Source organism: Pantherophis guttatus, chromosome 2 (genome assembly GCF_059756535.1).
Source record: "Pantherophis guttatus breed Tessera chromosome 2, ASM5975653v1, whole genome shotgun sequence".
NCBI lineage: Eukaryota > Metazoa > Chordata > Lepidosauria > Squamata > Colubridae > Pantherophis > Pantherophis guttatus.
This window is the reverse complement of record NC_142064.1, coordinates 108,832,649-108,847,384: the sequence shown is the minus strand read 5'-3', so window position 1 is coordinate 108,847,384 and position 14,736 is coordinate 108,832,649. Positions and strand designations below refer to the sequence as shown.

The 14,736-nt window shown below is 43.3% G+C and overlaps 1 protein-coding gene and 1 long non-coding RNA gene across 8 annotated transcripts in view; one reads left to right on the top strand and one right to left on the bottom strand.

The window, feature by feature from the left end:
* LOC132711427 (uncharacterized) overlaps window positions 1-14,736 on the top strand; it is a 74,232-nt gene that overhangs the window by 2,516 nt on the left and 56,980 nt on the right. The gene's annotated exons all lie outside the window — the stretch shown is intronic.
* TMEM52B (transmembrane protein 52B) overlaps window positions 8,721-14,736 on the bottom strand; it is a 32,525-nt gene continuing 26,509 nt past the window's right edge. Inside the window, exon 6 of the mRNA XM_087888449.1 lies at window positions 8,721-9,154. Coding sequence (XP_087744575.1) covers window positions 8,904-9,154 — 251 coding nt within the window. The 3' untranslated portion in view covers window positions 8,721-8,903. The remainder of the gene's footprint in view (window positions 9,155-14,736) is intronic.

Below are 14,736 nucleotides of genomic sequence, written 5' to 3'. Positions count from 1 at the left end.
TTATAACAATAATAATTATAAATATAGTAATTTATAACTGTGACATATATAAAACTATATAGAAAATTGATATTAATTGTTGGACCTAATCAGTGAATTATATTACATTTCTATTGTTAATTATCAGTTACAAAAAGGGATACAAGCAGGGGTAGTGACTAGGAAAAGACCTATTGGAGTGAAAGATTAGAAACTTATGATATTGGGGAATAAACTCTTCAAAAAGCTAAAGATGTCAAACACATCTACAGTTACCAAAACTGTAAAGAAAACAATGCCAACAATAGCCTCTCCAGCAGGTCAGAAGTCAACAACAGACATGTCAAGCAGCGAAAAACCAGGATCTGCACTTACCCTACAAAACATGCAAGCCACATTACATATGATTCAGGAGGTTATGATGAAAATACAAGAATCAATAAACAACAACCATGAGGAAATGAAAGGTGAACTAGGTGAAGTGAAAGAAGATATAAAGAAATTGGACGATAGAATGGGGAATATTCAGGAAACAATAGCCAAAAATGAGCAGAAGATAAAAATGGTAGAAGCAATAACAGAACAAACTGAAAAGAGACGAAGCAATGGAAGAAAGGCTGACAGCAGCGAACAGAGATCTTGAGGAGGCAATAATCCATCTAGAATTAGAAAGATCCTCATTTTACTTGAGATTCTAAAACATAACAGAGACTAAGGAAGAGGATCTACCAAAATTTATGACAGAATTGTTAGCGGAATCATTGCAAATGGATAAATGTGAACTGAGGAACAACATTGATGAAATATACAAAGTGCATTCCAATTATTCACGACAATATAGATTACCCCGTGAAATACATGTAAGACTTGCAAAAAAAGTCATCAGAGATGAAATCTACGAAAGAACAAGAGATGACCAGTTGATCTATAAAGGAAAAGAAGTCATAACCCTCAAACAGTTACCGATGAGAATTAGAGAGCAAAGAAGAGCAATTTCTCTCCTCACAATTGATAAAAATGTTCTGTTGGTTGATATCTGAAGGCATGCTAATATCATGGCAAGATAAGAAAATAAAAGTTGACACTATAGATAAAGCCCAGGAATTTTATGAACATTACATAGGGGAAGAATTGGACAGCAGAGAGTTAGAAACTAAAAGCCAAGAGGAGCAACAGACTGAGGAACCAAGAAGTGAGAGAGAGGACGGATACGGAAGACCAGGAAAGAAAAGGAGCGAGGACAAGAAACCAAAGGGAAATAAAATCAAGGAGAGGAACAGGAGCAACAAACAAGTAATAGAATGGAGGAAGAAGTGAAATTAATATCGGTTAATATAAATGAACTAAACTCACCTATAAAAAGAAGACAAACAATTTCAAACTCCAAAAACAAAATACGGACATCACATGCCTACAGGAGATTCACATCAAAAAAGGAAAAGGTGGTATCCTGGAATCTCCCAAGCTAGCCTTGGCTGAAACAAAGAAAAGGGAAATGGCTAAAACCTAAACAATTATATACAGATGAAGAGGGAAGAACATTATTAATTGAAGTATCAAAAAAAAGAATATTAATATACGCACCAAATACAAATCAGAAAGAATACTACAGTAAATTAAACAAACAGATAGCAGAATTAGAGTTGAACAATGTATGTTTACTAGGGGACTTCAATGCGGTAGTAGATCCAAAGAAAGATTATAAAACAGGCAAAAATAAATCATGAAAGGAGAACATTACCAAACACATTTTTTGAAATGACCCAAGAATTAAACCTAAAAGACGTATGAAGAGAAGTCAACCCACAGAAGAACCAATATACTTTCTTTCCAACCCTCACAATTCATGGTCCAGGATTGATATAGTGTGGATGGACCTGGAAATGGAGAAAGATATAGCAGAAATAGAAATAGCACCAAATATCTGGGCGGACCACAACCCATTAATAGTTAAATCAAAAGGAGAAGCAAATAGGAAAGGACCATGAACCAGAGAGTTGTGAAAGAAAAGAACTATGTCCAATATGTAGAAAAAGAACTAGTGTTTTTCCTAAGGGAAAATTGGAATGAACATACAACCACTCAAAATTTATGGGACACAACCAAAGCCTATGTGTAGGCTGTGTATATATCAAGTAGATATATATACAATCCTATGTGTAGTAGGCTTGGGTATATATCACGTAGAGATGAGTGATGGTTAACTGAAACTAGAAAGGTTTGTTTCTATTCTTGGATTTTTATGTCCATGAATCCATTATTCGCCTTCTCTTCAGCAAATGAGTAAATTCAAGCTTATTTGGATGAAAGATGTACAGGTAGTTCTAGATCAGGGGTCTGCAACCTTAAACATTCAAAGAGCCATTTGGACCCATTTCACACAGAAAAGGAAACACCGGGAGCCACAAAACCTGTATGGGCGTGGCCAACTCAACAACACTCACTCCCATCCAGTCACATGACACCCCCCCCAGCCTCACTTGTGGCTCCCAGTGTTTTCTGTGGGAAACGGGTCTCTCTCTCTCTCTCTCTCTCTCATCTATTTCTCTCACCTCTCTCATTCTCTCACATCGCTATCTCATCTCTGTCTCTGTCTTTCTCTTTCTCTCTCATCTCTTTCTGTCTTTTTCTCGTGTGTGTGTGTCTGTGTGTTCCCTCTTGAACCATTTGCAAAAACAGGTGAGGGTTTGTTTGTTTTTTTGTTTTGCTGATGTTGTTCTTTCTTCTTTGGGTGTTTTTTACCATATGATTTAAATCAAGAGTCATTTCAGGTTCCCAGATAAATGAAGCTCTTTTGTCCCCCTGCTGTGGCTTTCTGCCAGCTGAACCCACCACTGGCTGGCCCCGCCCCTCATCCTCCCAGTCACTCCTCGCTTGAGAAGGTAAGGGCGATGGCGGTGGATGGAGACTTGCTCCATATTCCAGAGCAGGAGCGAAGCGGCCCTGTACTTGCCTCTTCTTGTTGGTACTGCACGCACCTTGGTCGCTTGGGGAGATGCACAACTTTCTCTCTGCCCCAAGACACTGGCCCGGCCCAGCTGCTGCTGACACTGGTGTTCTTGCTGCCTCCATGGCCTGCTCGCTGCTCTTGCAGCGCCTTGCACAACATACTTAATTTTAGCGCGCTTCACAATGGGGGAGACGGCATCCCCCTGCTCCTCCTGGAGCCCATTACAATGTGGAGCATCAGCTGCAGCCGGGCCTGGCCAGTGTCAGTGGCCTTGTTGGTGTTGCACGCATCTCAGACTCGGGGAGATGTGCAACTTTCTCTCTGCCCCGAGACAGATGGTTGGTTGACTTCCAACTATTCATTTAGTGACTGTTCAAAGTTACAAGAGCACTGAAAAAAGTAACTTTGTTAGAGTTTGCAGCAATCCAACCAGCACACAAGTAGATAATTCAGCAGGATTCATTTATAGAAGAAACTTGTTTATATACAATTTATATACAATAATATAAATCATGATGCATGTATACAATAACCATGCAGCAGAAGCCAGAACCAGAAATCAGAATCCAGAAGCACAGAATCTATATAATCACTAAAGCAATAAAATCCTTATATATATATATATATACAGTCCAGTGAAGCCAAGCCACGCCCAGGTTCCAAGCTGTCTGACCTGACTCTCAGTCACCAGACAGTTCCCATTGGCTGACTTGTTGTTATGGCTATCCCAGCTCATAATTACACTGACAAACTAACAACCATTTTTCACACTCACAACTGTTGCAGCGTTCCTATGGTTATGTGACCAAATTAGGATTTTTGGCAACTGGCTCATATTTATGGCAGTGTCCCAGGGATATGTGATCACCTTTTGCAAACTTCTGATGAGAAAAGTCAATGGGGAAGCCACTTAACAATTATGTTACTAACTTAACTGCAGTAATTCACTTAGCAACTGTGACAAGAAAGATTGTAAAATGGACAAAACATTTAACAACTGTCTTGCTTAACAATAGAAATTTTGGGCTCAGTTGTGCTTGTAAGTCGAAGACTATATGAACCCAATAATGTGCAATGCTATATAAATGAAATGTGTCGATATTTTGTATTTTTTGTACAGTATTTTATATTACTTCTGTCTTATCGAGGCTAGCACCCTCCATGAGGCTGTCCTAGCTTGGAAAAACCAACTCCATTTGTAGGGAAAAGTATAATTTTTACTGAAGCCAATTGGTTACAATATAGCAAAGCCAGATCTGAGGCTTTCCCATGTAACCCTGGTAATTTTTCCTTCTCCCATGCCCTCTCCTCTTGGTCATCTTGGTTGTGTCCAATAAGGTTCCAATTAGGTGTTTTGGTAATAGTTCCACATTTTGGCGTCTCTTTGAATGGGCATTTTGCATTCCATTCCCAGGCTGTGTCTTTGGATTTTTCAACCATTGTCTCTGGATGGCACCTCTGATTCCTGTCATGTCCCCTCCCTACTTTCCCAATTCACCTCCCCGCATTTTATGGCAGGCTGCCATCAAAGCGAAATGAAGCAGCACTGAAGCTGTTTGTTGGCAGATCTGACATTCCAGGTATATTGGACTTCTGCTCACATAAACCACCACAGTTGTCCCAACATAAAAGAAAAGTATATTAAATTTGTGATACAGCATTTAACCTTTGAAAGTATTCATTAGAGCAAATGGGCGAGTTTCTTCTGACTCTCCAAATATTCCTAATCATACCATAAAGCCTGACTCAAACAGCAGAATTATTCTAAATGTTTATTCTCTTAGAAATTGAGATAGAATTAAAAGATTTATAGGAATCGTTGGCAATTCATCTGTCTTCTTCTTTCCATCTTCTCAGGCACAGAGAGACAAACAGTCTTAACTTTAACATTAATATTTAAGCATACATTCATAAAGAGGAAATATCTGTAGTGTAAGTCATCCATTAATAAAGAATTCATTGCCTTATAAATATTATGGCATTTCTGTTTCTGATATGTGGATGCATGTGTTGATATTTTCATGATTTTTTGGTTGATTTGATAGTATATTTTTAGTTTTTGTCAGCTATTTTTCTTTTATTGAAGTGGCTTAATAAGATATGGTAACAAGATATAGTAATAGGCAATGCAGAACATGCAATAAATGGATGGATTCTGGATCAGGCCTAGAAATTACTCTGCCACACCTAAAACTTTCTTTTCTTTCTTTCTTTCTTTCTTTCTTTCTTTCTTTCTTTCTTTCTTTCTTTCTTTCTTTCTTTCTTATTTATTTATTTATTTATTATTATTTATTTATTTATCTACTTACTTATTTACTTATTTATTTATTTATTTATTTATTTATTTATTTATTTATTTATTTTGCTGCCCTTTCTCCGAGAGTACTCAAGGCGGCTCACAACAATAAAACAGAAAAATAAAACAAAAACTTCGGGTTAAAAGTTACAAATAAAATCCCTAAAATCAATTAAAATCCATTTTAAAAACCCCCATCAGTCCAGGCCGGCCAGGCGAAATAGCCACATTTTTAGTTTGCGGCGGAAAGAGCGAAGGTCGGGGGCCATCCGGAGCTCCAGGGGGAGCTGATTCCAGAGGGTAGGTGCGCCCACAGAGAAGGCCCGCTCTCTCGGGGTCACCAGCCGACACTGTCTGGCTGACAGCACCCCGAGTAGGCCCTCTCTGTGGGAATGCACCGGGCGATGGGGAGCTGTTGCTGGCCGCAGATAGTCTGCCAAATACCCCGGTCCTAAGCCATGTAGGGCTTATTGAATCTCACACGGAGGGCAACTGGTAACCAATGCAGGTCGTGCAGGAGGGGTTTAACATGAGCGCGTCGGGACATTCCCATCACTATTCTGGGATTCTGGATAGGATTTTGGCTCCCAGAGGTAATTCACTATCCAAAATTCACCAATCATAAATAGTGGGTGTCACTTCATAGGATTCTAAAATAATAATGCAAAATTTCAATCACCTAAGAATTTGATCCTTACTTCAAGGAATGGAAGACAAAACTAAAAGCCTGATTATAAATAGTTAGCATATGAGCTATTCAATAGTCATGAATAATAATAATAGCGACCACATGTTTATTGGACCCGTGCCCTTCCTGGCTAGTGCTGGCTACCCGGGAGGTTACACGTAGCTGGCTCCAGAGAATTATTAACACTTCTCTGAGCGAGGGATTCTTACCTCCCGCCTTGAAAGAGGCGTTGGTGAGACCCCTCCTTAAGAAGCCCTCTCTGGATCCGGCTGTTTTAGCAAACTACCGTCCAGTCTCCAACCTTCGCTTTTTAGCGAAGGTTGTCGAAAGTGTGGTGGCACGACAGTTCCCACAGTACCTGGATGAAGCTGTCTATCTAGACTCGTTCCAGTCCGGCTTCAGGCCTGGATACAGCACAGAAAAAGCATTGGTCATGTTGGTTGATGATCTCTGGAGGGCTCGGGATAAGGGATGTTCCTCTATCCTGGTCCTATTAGATCTCTCAGCGGCTTTTGATACCATTGATCATGGTATCATGCTACACCGGTTGGAGGGGCTGGGAGTGGGAGGCACCATATTACGGTGGTTCTCGTCCTACCTCTCTGACAGGTCGCAGTCAGTGTTAACAGGTGAACAGAGATCGACCTTGAGGCCCCTTATTTGCGGGGTGCCACAGGGGTCGGTCCTCTCGCCTCTCCTGTTCAACATTTATGTGAAGCCGTTGGGGGAGATCATCCGTGGTTTTGGGGTGTGATGTCATCTGTACGCTGATGACACTCAGCTGTACATCACCACCACAAACCACCCCAATGATGCCCTTGAAGTGATGTCCCGGTGCCTTGAGGCCGTACGGGTCTGGATGGGGAGAAACAGGCTTCGACTCAACCCTTCCAAGACTGAGTGGCTGTGGCTGCCGGCGTCCCAGTACAGCCAGTTAGTCCCATCACTGACTATTGGGGACGAGTCATTGACCCCCACAGAGAAAGCTCGCAATTTAGGCATCCTCCTGGATGCACCACTGACTTTAGAAGATCATATAACAGCCGTGGCCAGAGGAGCTTTCTATCAGATTCGCCTGATTCGCCAATTGCGTCCCTTTCTAGACCGGGACTCATTACGCACAGTCACTCAAGCCCTCATCATTTCCCGACTTGACTACTGCAATGCTCTCTACATGGGGCTCCCCTTGAAGTGCACCCGGAAACTCCAACTGGTCCAGAATGCGGCCGCGCGAGTAATTATGGGAGCAACATCGTGCTCGCATGTAACACCTCTTCTACGCGAGCTGCACTGGCTTCCGGTGGCCTTCCGAGTGCGCTTCAAGGTATTGGTTCTTACCTTTAAAATGCTCCATGGCTTAGGACCTGAGTATGTCAGGTTTCGTTGCTATCTTAAATAAACTTCATTCTCAAATGCAAAGTCTCTAATGAATCTTTTTTCTTTATTTAAGAATAGAAAACGACATGCCTGAACTCTGGTGCAGCCAAGATTGGCACCTCCTTCCAAACCCCTCCCTTTCCGTTCTTCAACCCAATGTCTCATTGGCCACCATGCAGATCCATCTCTTCGTCCCATGCACTTTCTTTTCACAGGAATTTCCCCCCTCCCTCTGTTGCCCACGTAACGCTATCTGCTGAAGAGCCAGGAACTAGGTGAAAGTTCATCCCAGCATTAAAGCAAGTCTTTCTGTGTCTTTCATTGATTTCATGTCAGCGCTGAAAGAGATCATAATTTGGAACGCTGACAGAGTACTTACGAGACCACCTGCTGCAACCGATAACTTCCTACCAACCAATACGCTCTCACAGAGTAGGCCTACTCATAGTACCATCATTAAAACAACGTCGTCTAGTAGTTGCAAGGGAGAGAGCCTTCTCTGTGGGGGCACCTACTCTTTGGAACAAAATACCCCCTGGATACGAATAATCTCAGATCTTCGCACTTTCCAACGTGCCCTGAAGACCTTTCTGTTTCAACAAGCAGGGCTAGCATAAACATCTAAATTCTATGCCAAGGTCTTAGCAGATACACCAAGTTGACTCAATTTATTATTTACTGTTTATATATATATAAAATATTATATGTATATGAAATCTTAATCTGTTCACCGCCCTGAGTCCTTCGGGAGAAGGGCGGTATAGAAATTCATTCAATCAATCAATCAATCAATCAATCAATCAATTCCAATCTTTGTGGTTTTGTTTGTGTGAAGCCCACTAATCTGAATGGACGTATTTGTTGAAAGAGAAGAAAATAAAAACATTGCATGAGAACAGTTGTAATAACCCTAAAACTGTTTCGGAAAGTGAGTGATGCACTCTGGGATATCTTTTAGGTATGAAAGTAGTAGATCTAGAACACGGGTGTCAAACTCAATTACATTGAGGGCCGCATCAGGGTTGTGTTTGACCTCAGGGGGCCGGGGTTGGTGTGGCCGGGGTGGGTGTGGCCAGCTCAATGTCACTCGTGTCAGAGGCATCTGTGGTGACCCCAGTACTCTGCCAGCAAAAACAGGCTCCTGAGCTCCATTTTCAGCTGCAACAGCCTCCTGCAACCCTCTGCCAGCAAAAACAGAGCTTGCGCGGGCTGCCCGTGGCCCTTGCAAGCCCATTTTTGCTGGCAGTGGCACCATGGGCCAGTCCTTACAGGGTGATCTCATGGGCTAGATCTAAGCTCCCCACAGGCTGGATCTGGCCCCCGGGCCTTGAGTTTGACACCCCTGATCTAGAAGAAAAAGATGTACTTCAGAAACCTGTTTTACATTTTTGCAAACATGTTCCTTGATGTATGTTGTTAACACATGTATATGTGTATGAGCATGTTATATGCAATTTATTTCTTATTTTGCACATTTTTAGCATTATAGTATTAAAAATGGAGGATTTGGTAAATATGATATGAGGTTCTGGTAAAACAGGAGCAATCAAAGTAGCTGTATATATATGTGAAGGTTTCTTTGGAAGACTTGCTGATCATCTGACTTGGGAGTCTTAGCTCTCTGTGGAATGTGCTTCCTGGACTTCTTTCTCAGTATCTATTGTCTGTTTCTCCTCTGGCATCAGCTCCAAATCTGGGACTCTTTCTCCACTTCGAGCCACTGTGAATCTATTCATATGTATCGCATCCTCATAAATTGGGGGAGGCTCTGTTCGAGCAGGGTGATGCACTGCTGGCACTCCACTGTGGGAATGTGCTACTGCTAGTATTCTCCTTGCACCTGGGCCAAACATGGAATGGAAGGCTGAAAGGGAAAATACCAGGAGTATTTAGGTTAAAACAAACATTACAACTATAGTACAACCAATTATAACTAATAGTACATTACAACTAAAACCCCAGTAATGATTAAGGGTAGAAATTATTCTCACGTGTTGATTGAGTGATTGACTATATACCGTACTATTAAAAGAATTGTACAAAAGTGCTCACTGAATTGAGAAGCAGTTTTAATTCTTTGTTGAAGAGACCATCCTTTTGAAATTCTGCAAAATACTAATACATTACCATATAGCTTTAAAAAATAGATAATGTCAGATCCCTATAAGTGACGCTGCCATTCAGTTGGGAGAAGGGGGGCCCCTTGGATTCAATTTATTAGCATTGCCTGTGTCAACAGATATTTTACAATCTATATCCTGGTGCCAAAGCGCCCTGAGATCCCTCAGGGTGCTTAACTTTGGGGAATGTTTATGATGGCCATGTGGGCTGTTTCATTTTAAAGGATAATGGAGGATAGCGACAGGAATACATGCTTATCCGGTTCTCAGGGCAGCTGGTAAAGAAAACATCTTCACACTTGTGTATTGGCTAAAATCTGCATTCTGGCTAAAGGGAGGGGTCTCTACTGCTTTAATCCTACTTGTCTTGCCTAAGGGTATTCATATGTTGCTTTGAATCCATTGCTGTCACTTCTGCTAAATAAAAGTTCCTTTTTGAAAAAATGCGTTTCAAGAGTTTTTACTTTCTTAAGTTGGAAGGAGAGGCAATCCTTACAGATAACATGCTATGTAAAATACATTAAAATGTTTAAAAATTTATACTATCATGCTTAATACCATACTATTTCAGACTTACTCATAGTATGAAAATGACTCTTACAAAACAAAACCAAAAGCAACAGAAAGAAAATATTTTTTTATAATGAAAGAGAAAAAAATGGAATTGAAAGAGGTGAAAAACTGTATTGCATACTATGAATGTTCATAGACTGGAATAGGTGACAGGTCAGCCAATGAATAGGCATAGCAACTAAGTCAGCCATTGAGGACTGTTTGGAAACTGAAACATAGTAGCAATAGCAATAGCACTTACATACCACTTCATAGTGCTTTTACAGCCCTCTCTAAGTGGTTTTACAGAGTCAGCATATTGCCCCCAACAATCTGGCTCCTCATTTTACCCTTCTTGGAAGGATGGAAGGCTGAATCAACCTTGAGCGAGTGAGATTTGAACACTCTAATCACTGCGCCACCTTGGCTCATTTAGTATTTGTTTGTATGGGGCCATAAGAGACAGTTTGGAGTCTGGGCATGCGCTCAAAAGCCTGATTGGGCTTATTATCTGGGGAGGTCTTATTTTGGGGAAAACAGGGTATATAATTTGAACCCTTTGAAATTATTTAATTGTGTGTCTGATTGTGTGTGCTGCAACAAACTCTTGACAGGTTATGGGCTCAGAGCACACCAGACACAGAAAGACTGAACTGTAATTAAACTGAGAGACTGCCTGTGTTAACAGAGAGACAAGGCAGAAAAGGCTTGCAGGATGGTTGTTGAATTTAAGGAGAGCTTTCTGCCTTGTTTGGGACAGAATAATTATATTTTTTGGGCTGCAAAGATGGAATGTTTCCTGAAGGCTAAGGAGCTCTGGGATATTGTTGTTAATCCACCCCAGGGGCCAATGGCAGCTGCAGATCAGAGGCTGCATGATAAAGCAATGGCCTACATCCAGTGGTGGGATTCAATTTTTTTAACAACTGGTTCTGTGGGCGTGGCTTAGTTGGGGGTGTGGCTTGGCGGTCATGTGACTGGGTGGGCGTGGCTAGCTGGTCATGTGACTGGGTAGGCGTGGCTAGCTGGTCATGTGACCGGTGGGCGTGGCTATCTGCATAGGGACTACAGAGGGCTGAAAAAAGTCATTTCTGACTGGTCCTCGCACTTATGACCATCCTCACATTTATGCCCGTTGCGGCATTCTTAACAACCGTGTCACTCATTTCACAACTGCTTCTCTTCATCATGGTGACAAGATAGGGCAAAAAATGTAAAATGTGAGGACAGTCGTAAGTTCGAGGACTGGTCAAAAGTGTGAGGACCAGTCAAAAATAACTTTTTCAGCCCTCTGAGTAGTCCATATGCACAAAAGGACTACCCAGAGGGCTGAAAAAAGTGATTTCTGACTGGTCCTCGCACTTTTGACCGGTCTTCGCACTTATGACTGGTCATCATTTATGCCCATTGTAGCATTCTTAACAACCGTGTCACTCATTTCACAACTGCTTCTCTTCACCATGGTGACAAGATAGGGCAAAAACGTAAAATGTGAGGACAGTCGTAAGTTCGAGGACTGGTCAAAAGTGCGAGGACCAGTCAGAAATAATTTTTTCAGCCCTCTGAGTAGTCCATATGCATAAAAGGATACAGCAATAGAGAGGGATGAAGGAAGGGAAGGGAAATTAGAGTAGGAGTGAGGGTAAGAGAGGGAGGAAGAGAGGAGGAGCAGGAGAAAGGAAGAGGAAGTAGGGAGGAGAAGAAGAAGGGGAGGAAGAGAAAATAAGAAGGAAAGAAACGAGAGAGGTGGTAGGTTTGAGGAGAAAGATTGCTGTACAATAAAAAAGATGAAAGGAAGAAAGCCAACCCCAAACAAATATAAAGATATTAAGATAAAGAATGAATTGTTAAACTTTAAAGAATAAAAGAGAACAAATATGAATAAATAACAATAATTAGAAACACACATACAAACATACAATGTATTTTCTTTGGACAGAGTATTTGGCCGGTTCACAAATTTAAACAGTGTTTAGTCATTTCAATTAAATTTACAATTTCTATATTTCCTTTTTGCCATATTTATTCCTCATCTATTTTTGTAAAAAACCAATATTACCCTTCATCTTCATCTCTAATCTTAATCAAATTCAATTTTTCCCTTCTATTCTATATTATACCCCTTCCCATTGTCATCTACTTTTATATCCATCCTCACATTGGTTAATGATGTAATATTACAGTTGTTTAATATAAATTCAACATTTTAATATTTATTATTTATTTTATTAATCGAACTTCTATACCGCCCTTCTCCTTTCAGACTCAGGGCGGTGAATAGCCAAAATAAAAACATTTATACATAACATTACAGTTAAAAATAGATTTAAAATAATTACATAAATTTGGCCCGTAATTTAAAACTTGTCAATATAAAATCCGTATCAAAATTTTAAAACCAACTATAAAATCAAGACAGACCAGCTAACTGAAAAAAGTAAGTTTTTAGGGCCCGACGAAAAGTCCGGAGGTCGGAGATCTGGGGGTAGATTGTTCCAAAGGGTAGGTGCCACCACAGAGAAGGCTCTCCTCCTGGGGGTCGCCAGCCGACATTGTCTGGCTGACGGCACCCTGAGGAGGCCCTCTCTGTGGGAGCGAACCGGCCGGTGGGAGGCTATTGGTGGCAGAAGGCGGTCCCGTAAGTACCCCGGCCCTAAGCCATGGAGCGCTTTAAAGGTGGTCACCAACACCTTGAAGCGCATCTGGAAGTCCACCGGAAGCCAATGCAGCTCGCGCAGGAGAGGAGTCACATGGGAGCGCCCCGTCGCTCCCATAACCCCCGCGCGGCCGCATTCTTCACCAGTTGGAGCCTCCGGGTGTACCCCAAGGGGGGCCCCATGTAGAGAGCGTTACAATAGTCCAGACGAGAGGTGACGAGTGCTTGAGTGACCGTGGGTAGGGAGTCCCGATCCAGAAAGGGGCGCAACTGGCATATCAGGCGAACCTGATAAAAAGCCCCCCTGGCCACGGCTGTCATATGCTCTTCTAAAGACAGCCGTGCGTCCAGGAGGACACCCAAGTTGCGGGCCCTCTCCGTGGGGGCCAATGATTCGCCCCCAATAACCAGTGATGGTGTCAGCTGGCTATACTGGGACGCCGGCAGCCACAGCCACTCCATCTTGGAAGGGTTGAGTCGAAGCCTGTTTCTCCCCATCCAGACCCGCACGGCCTCCAGGCACTGGGACATCACTTCCAAGGCATCATTGGGATGATCTGGGGTGGAAATGTACAGCTGAGTATCATCAGCATACTGATGGAACTCCACCCCAAAACCACGGATGATCTCACCCAGCGGCTTCACATAAATGTTGAACAGAAGGGGCGAGAGGACCGACCCTTGTGGCACCCCACAAACAAGGCGCATTGGGATCGACCGCTGCCCCCCTGTCAACACGGATTGCGACCGGTCGGAGAGATAGGAGGAGAACCACCGCAAAACGGTGCCCCCACTCCCAGTCCCTCCAGCCGGCGCAACATGATACCATGGTTGATGGTATTAAAAGCCGCTGAGAGGTCTAATAGGACCAGGATAGAGGAATAACCCCTATCCCGGGCCCTCCAGAGATCATCCACCAACGCGACCAATGCCGTTTCCATGCTATACCCAGGTCTGAAGCCGGACTGGAGCGGATCCAAATAGACAGCTTCATCCAGGTACTGGGGAAGCTGTCGCGCCACCACACTCTCAACAACCTTCGTAATAAAACAAAGATTGGAGACTGGACGATAGTTAGCCAAAACAGCCGGATCCAGGGATGGCTTCTTGAGGAGAGGCCTCACCACCACCTCTTTCAAGGTGGCTGGCAGGACACCCTCACTCAAAGAAGCGTTGATAATCCCCTGGAGCCAGCCTCGTGTAACCTCCCGGGAAGCCAGCACCAACCAGGAGGGACATGGGTCCAATAAACATGTGGTCGTGTTCAGCCGTCCCAAGATCCTGTTCACATCCTCGGGAGCCACAGGATCGAACTCCCAGATAACACTCTCAAGGCCTGCCTCAGTCATCTCGTCTGAACTAACCCAGTCGGCGGCCAAGTCTTCCCGAATCTGAGTTATTTTATCATACAGATACTGTACAAAATCCTCAGCTCGGCCCTACAAGGGGTCCTCCCGCGCTCCCAGATGGAGAAGGGAGCGGGTCACCCTAAACAGGGCAGCTGGGCAATTATCTGATGATGCGATAAGAGTGGCAAAATAGCTAGATTTTGCCGCTTTTATCGCCACTAGGTAGTTCTTAATATGAGACCTTACCAGTGTCAAGTCAGATTCGGAACGACTGGCCCTCCAACCGCTCTCTAGGCGTCTTTTCCAGCGCTTCATCTCCCTTAGCTCCTCGGAGAACCAAGGAGCTAAGTGAGTTCGGTGCCGGGTCAGAGGCCGCAAAGGCACGACCCGGTCCAAAGCCCCGGCAGCTGCACTATCCCAGGCGGCCACCAGGTCATCAGCCGAGTCATGAGCTAGAGCCTCAGGAAATGGCCCAAGCTCCATCTGGAACCTATCAGGGTCCATCAGGCGCCTGAGGCGGAACCACCTGGTCAGCTCCGCCTCCCTGCGACGGGGTGCGGCGGTCAGAAAGTGAAGCCAAAGGAGCGAGTGGTCAGACCATGACAAGGGTTCAATATCTACATCCCCTATATCAAGGCCACTCAACCACTGACCAGAGATAAAAACTAAGTCCAGAGTGTGTCCCCCCATATGAGTAGGGCCGTGAATTACTTGGGTCAGGTCCATGGCCGTCATGGAAGCCATGAACTCCCGAGCTACCTCAGATGTT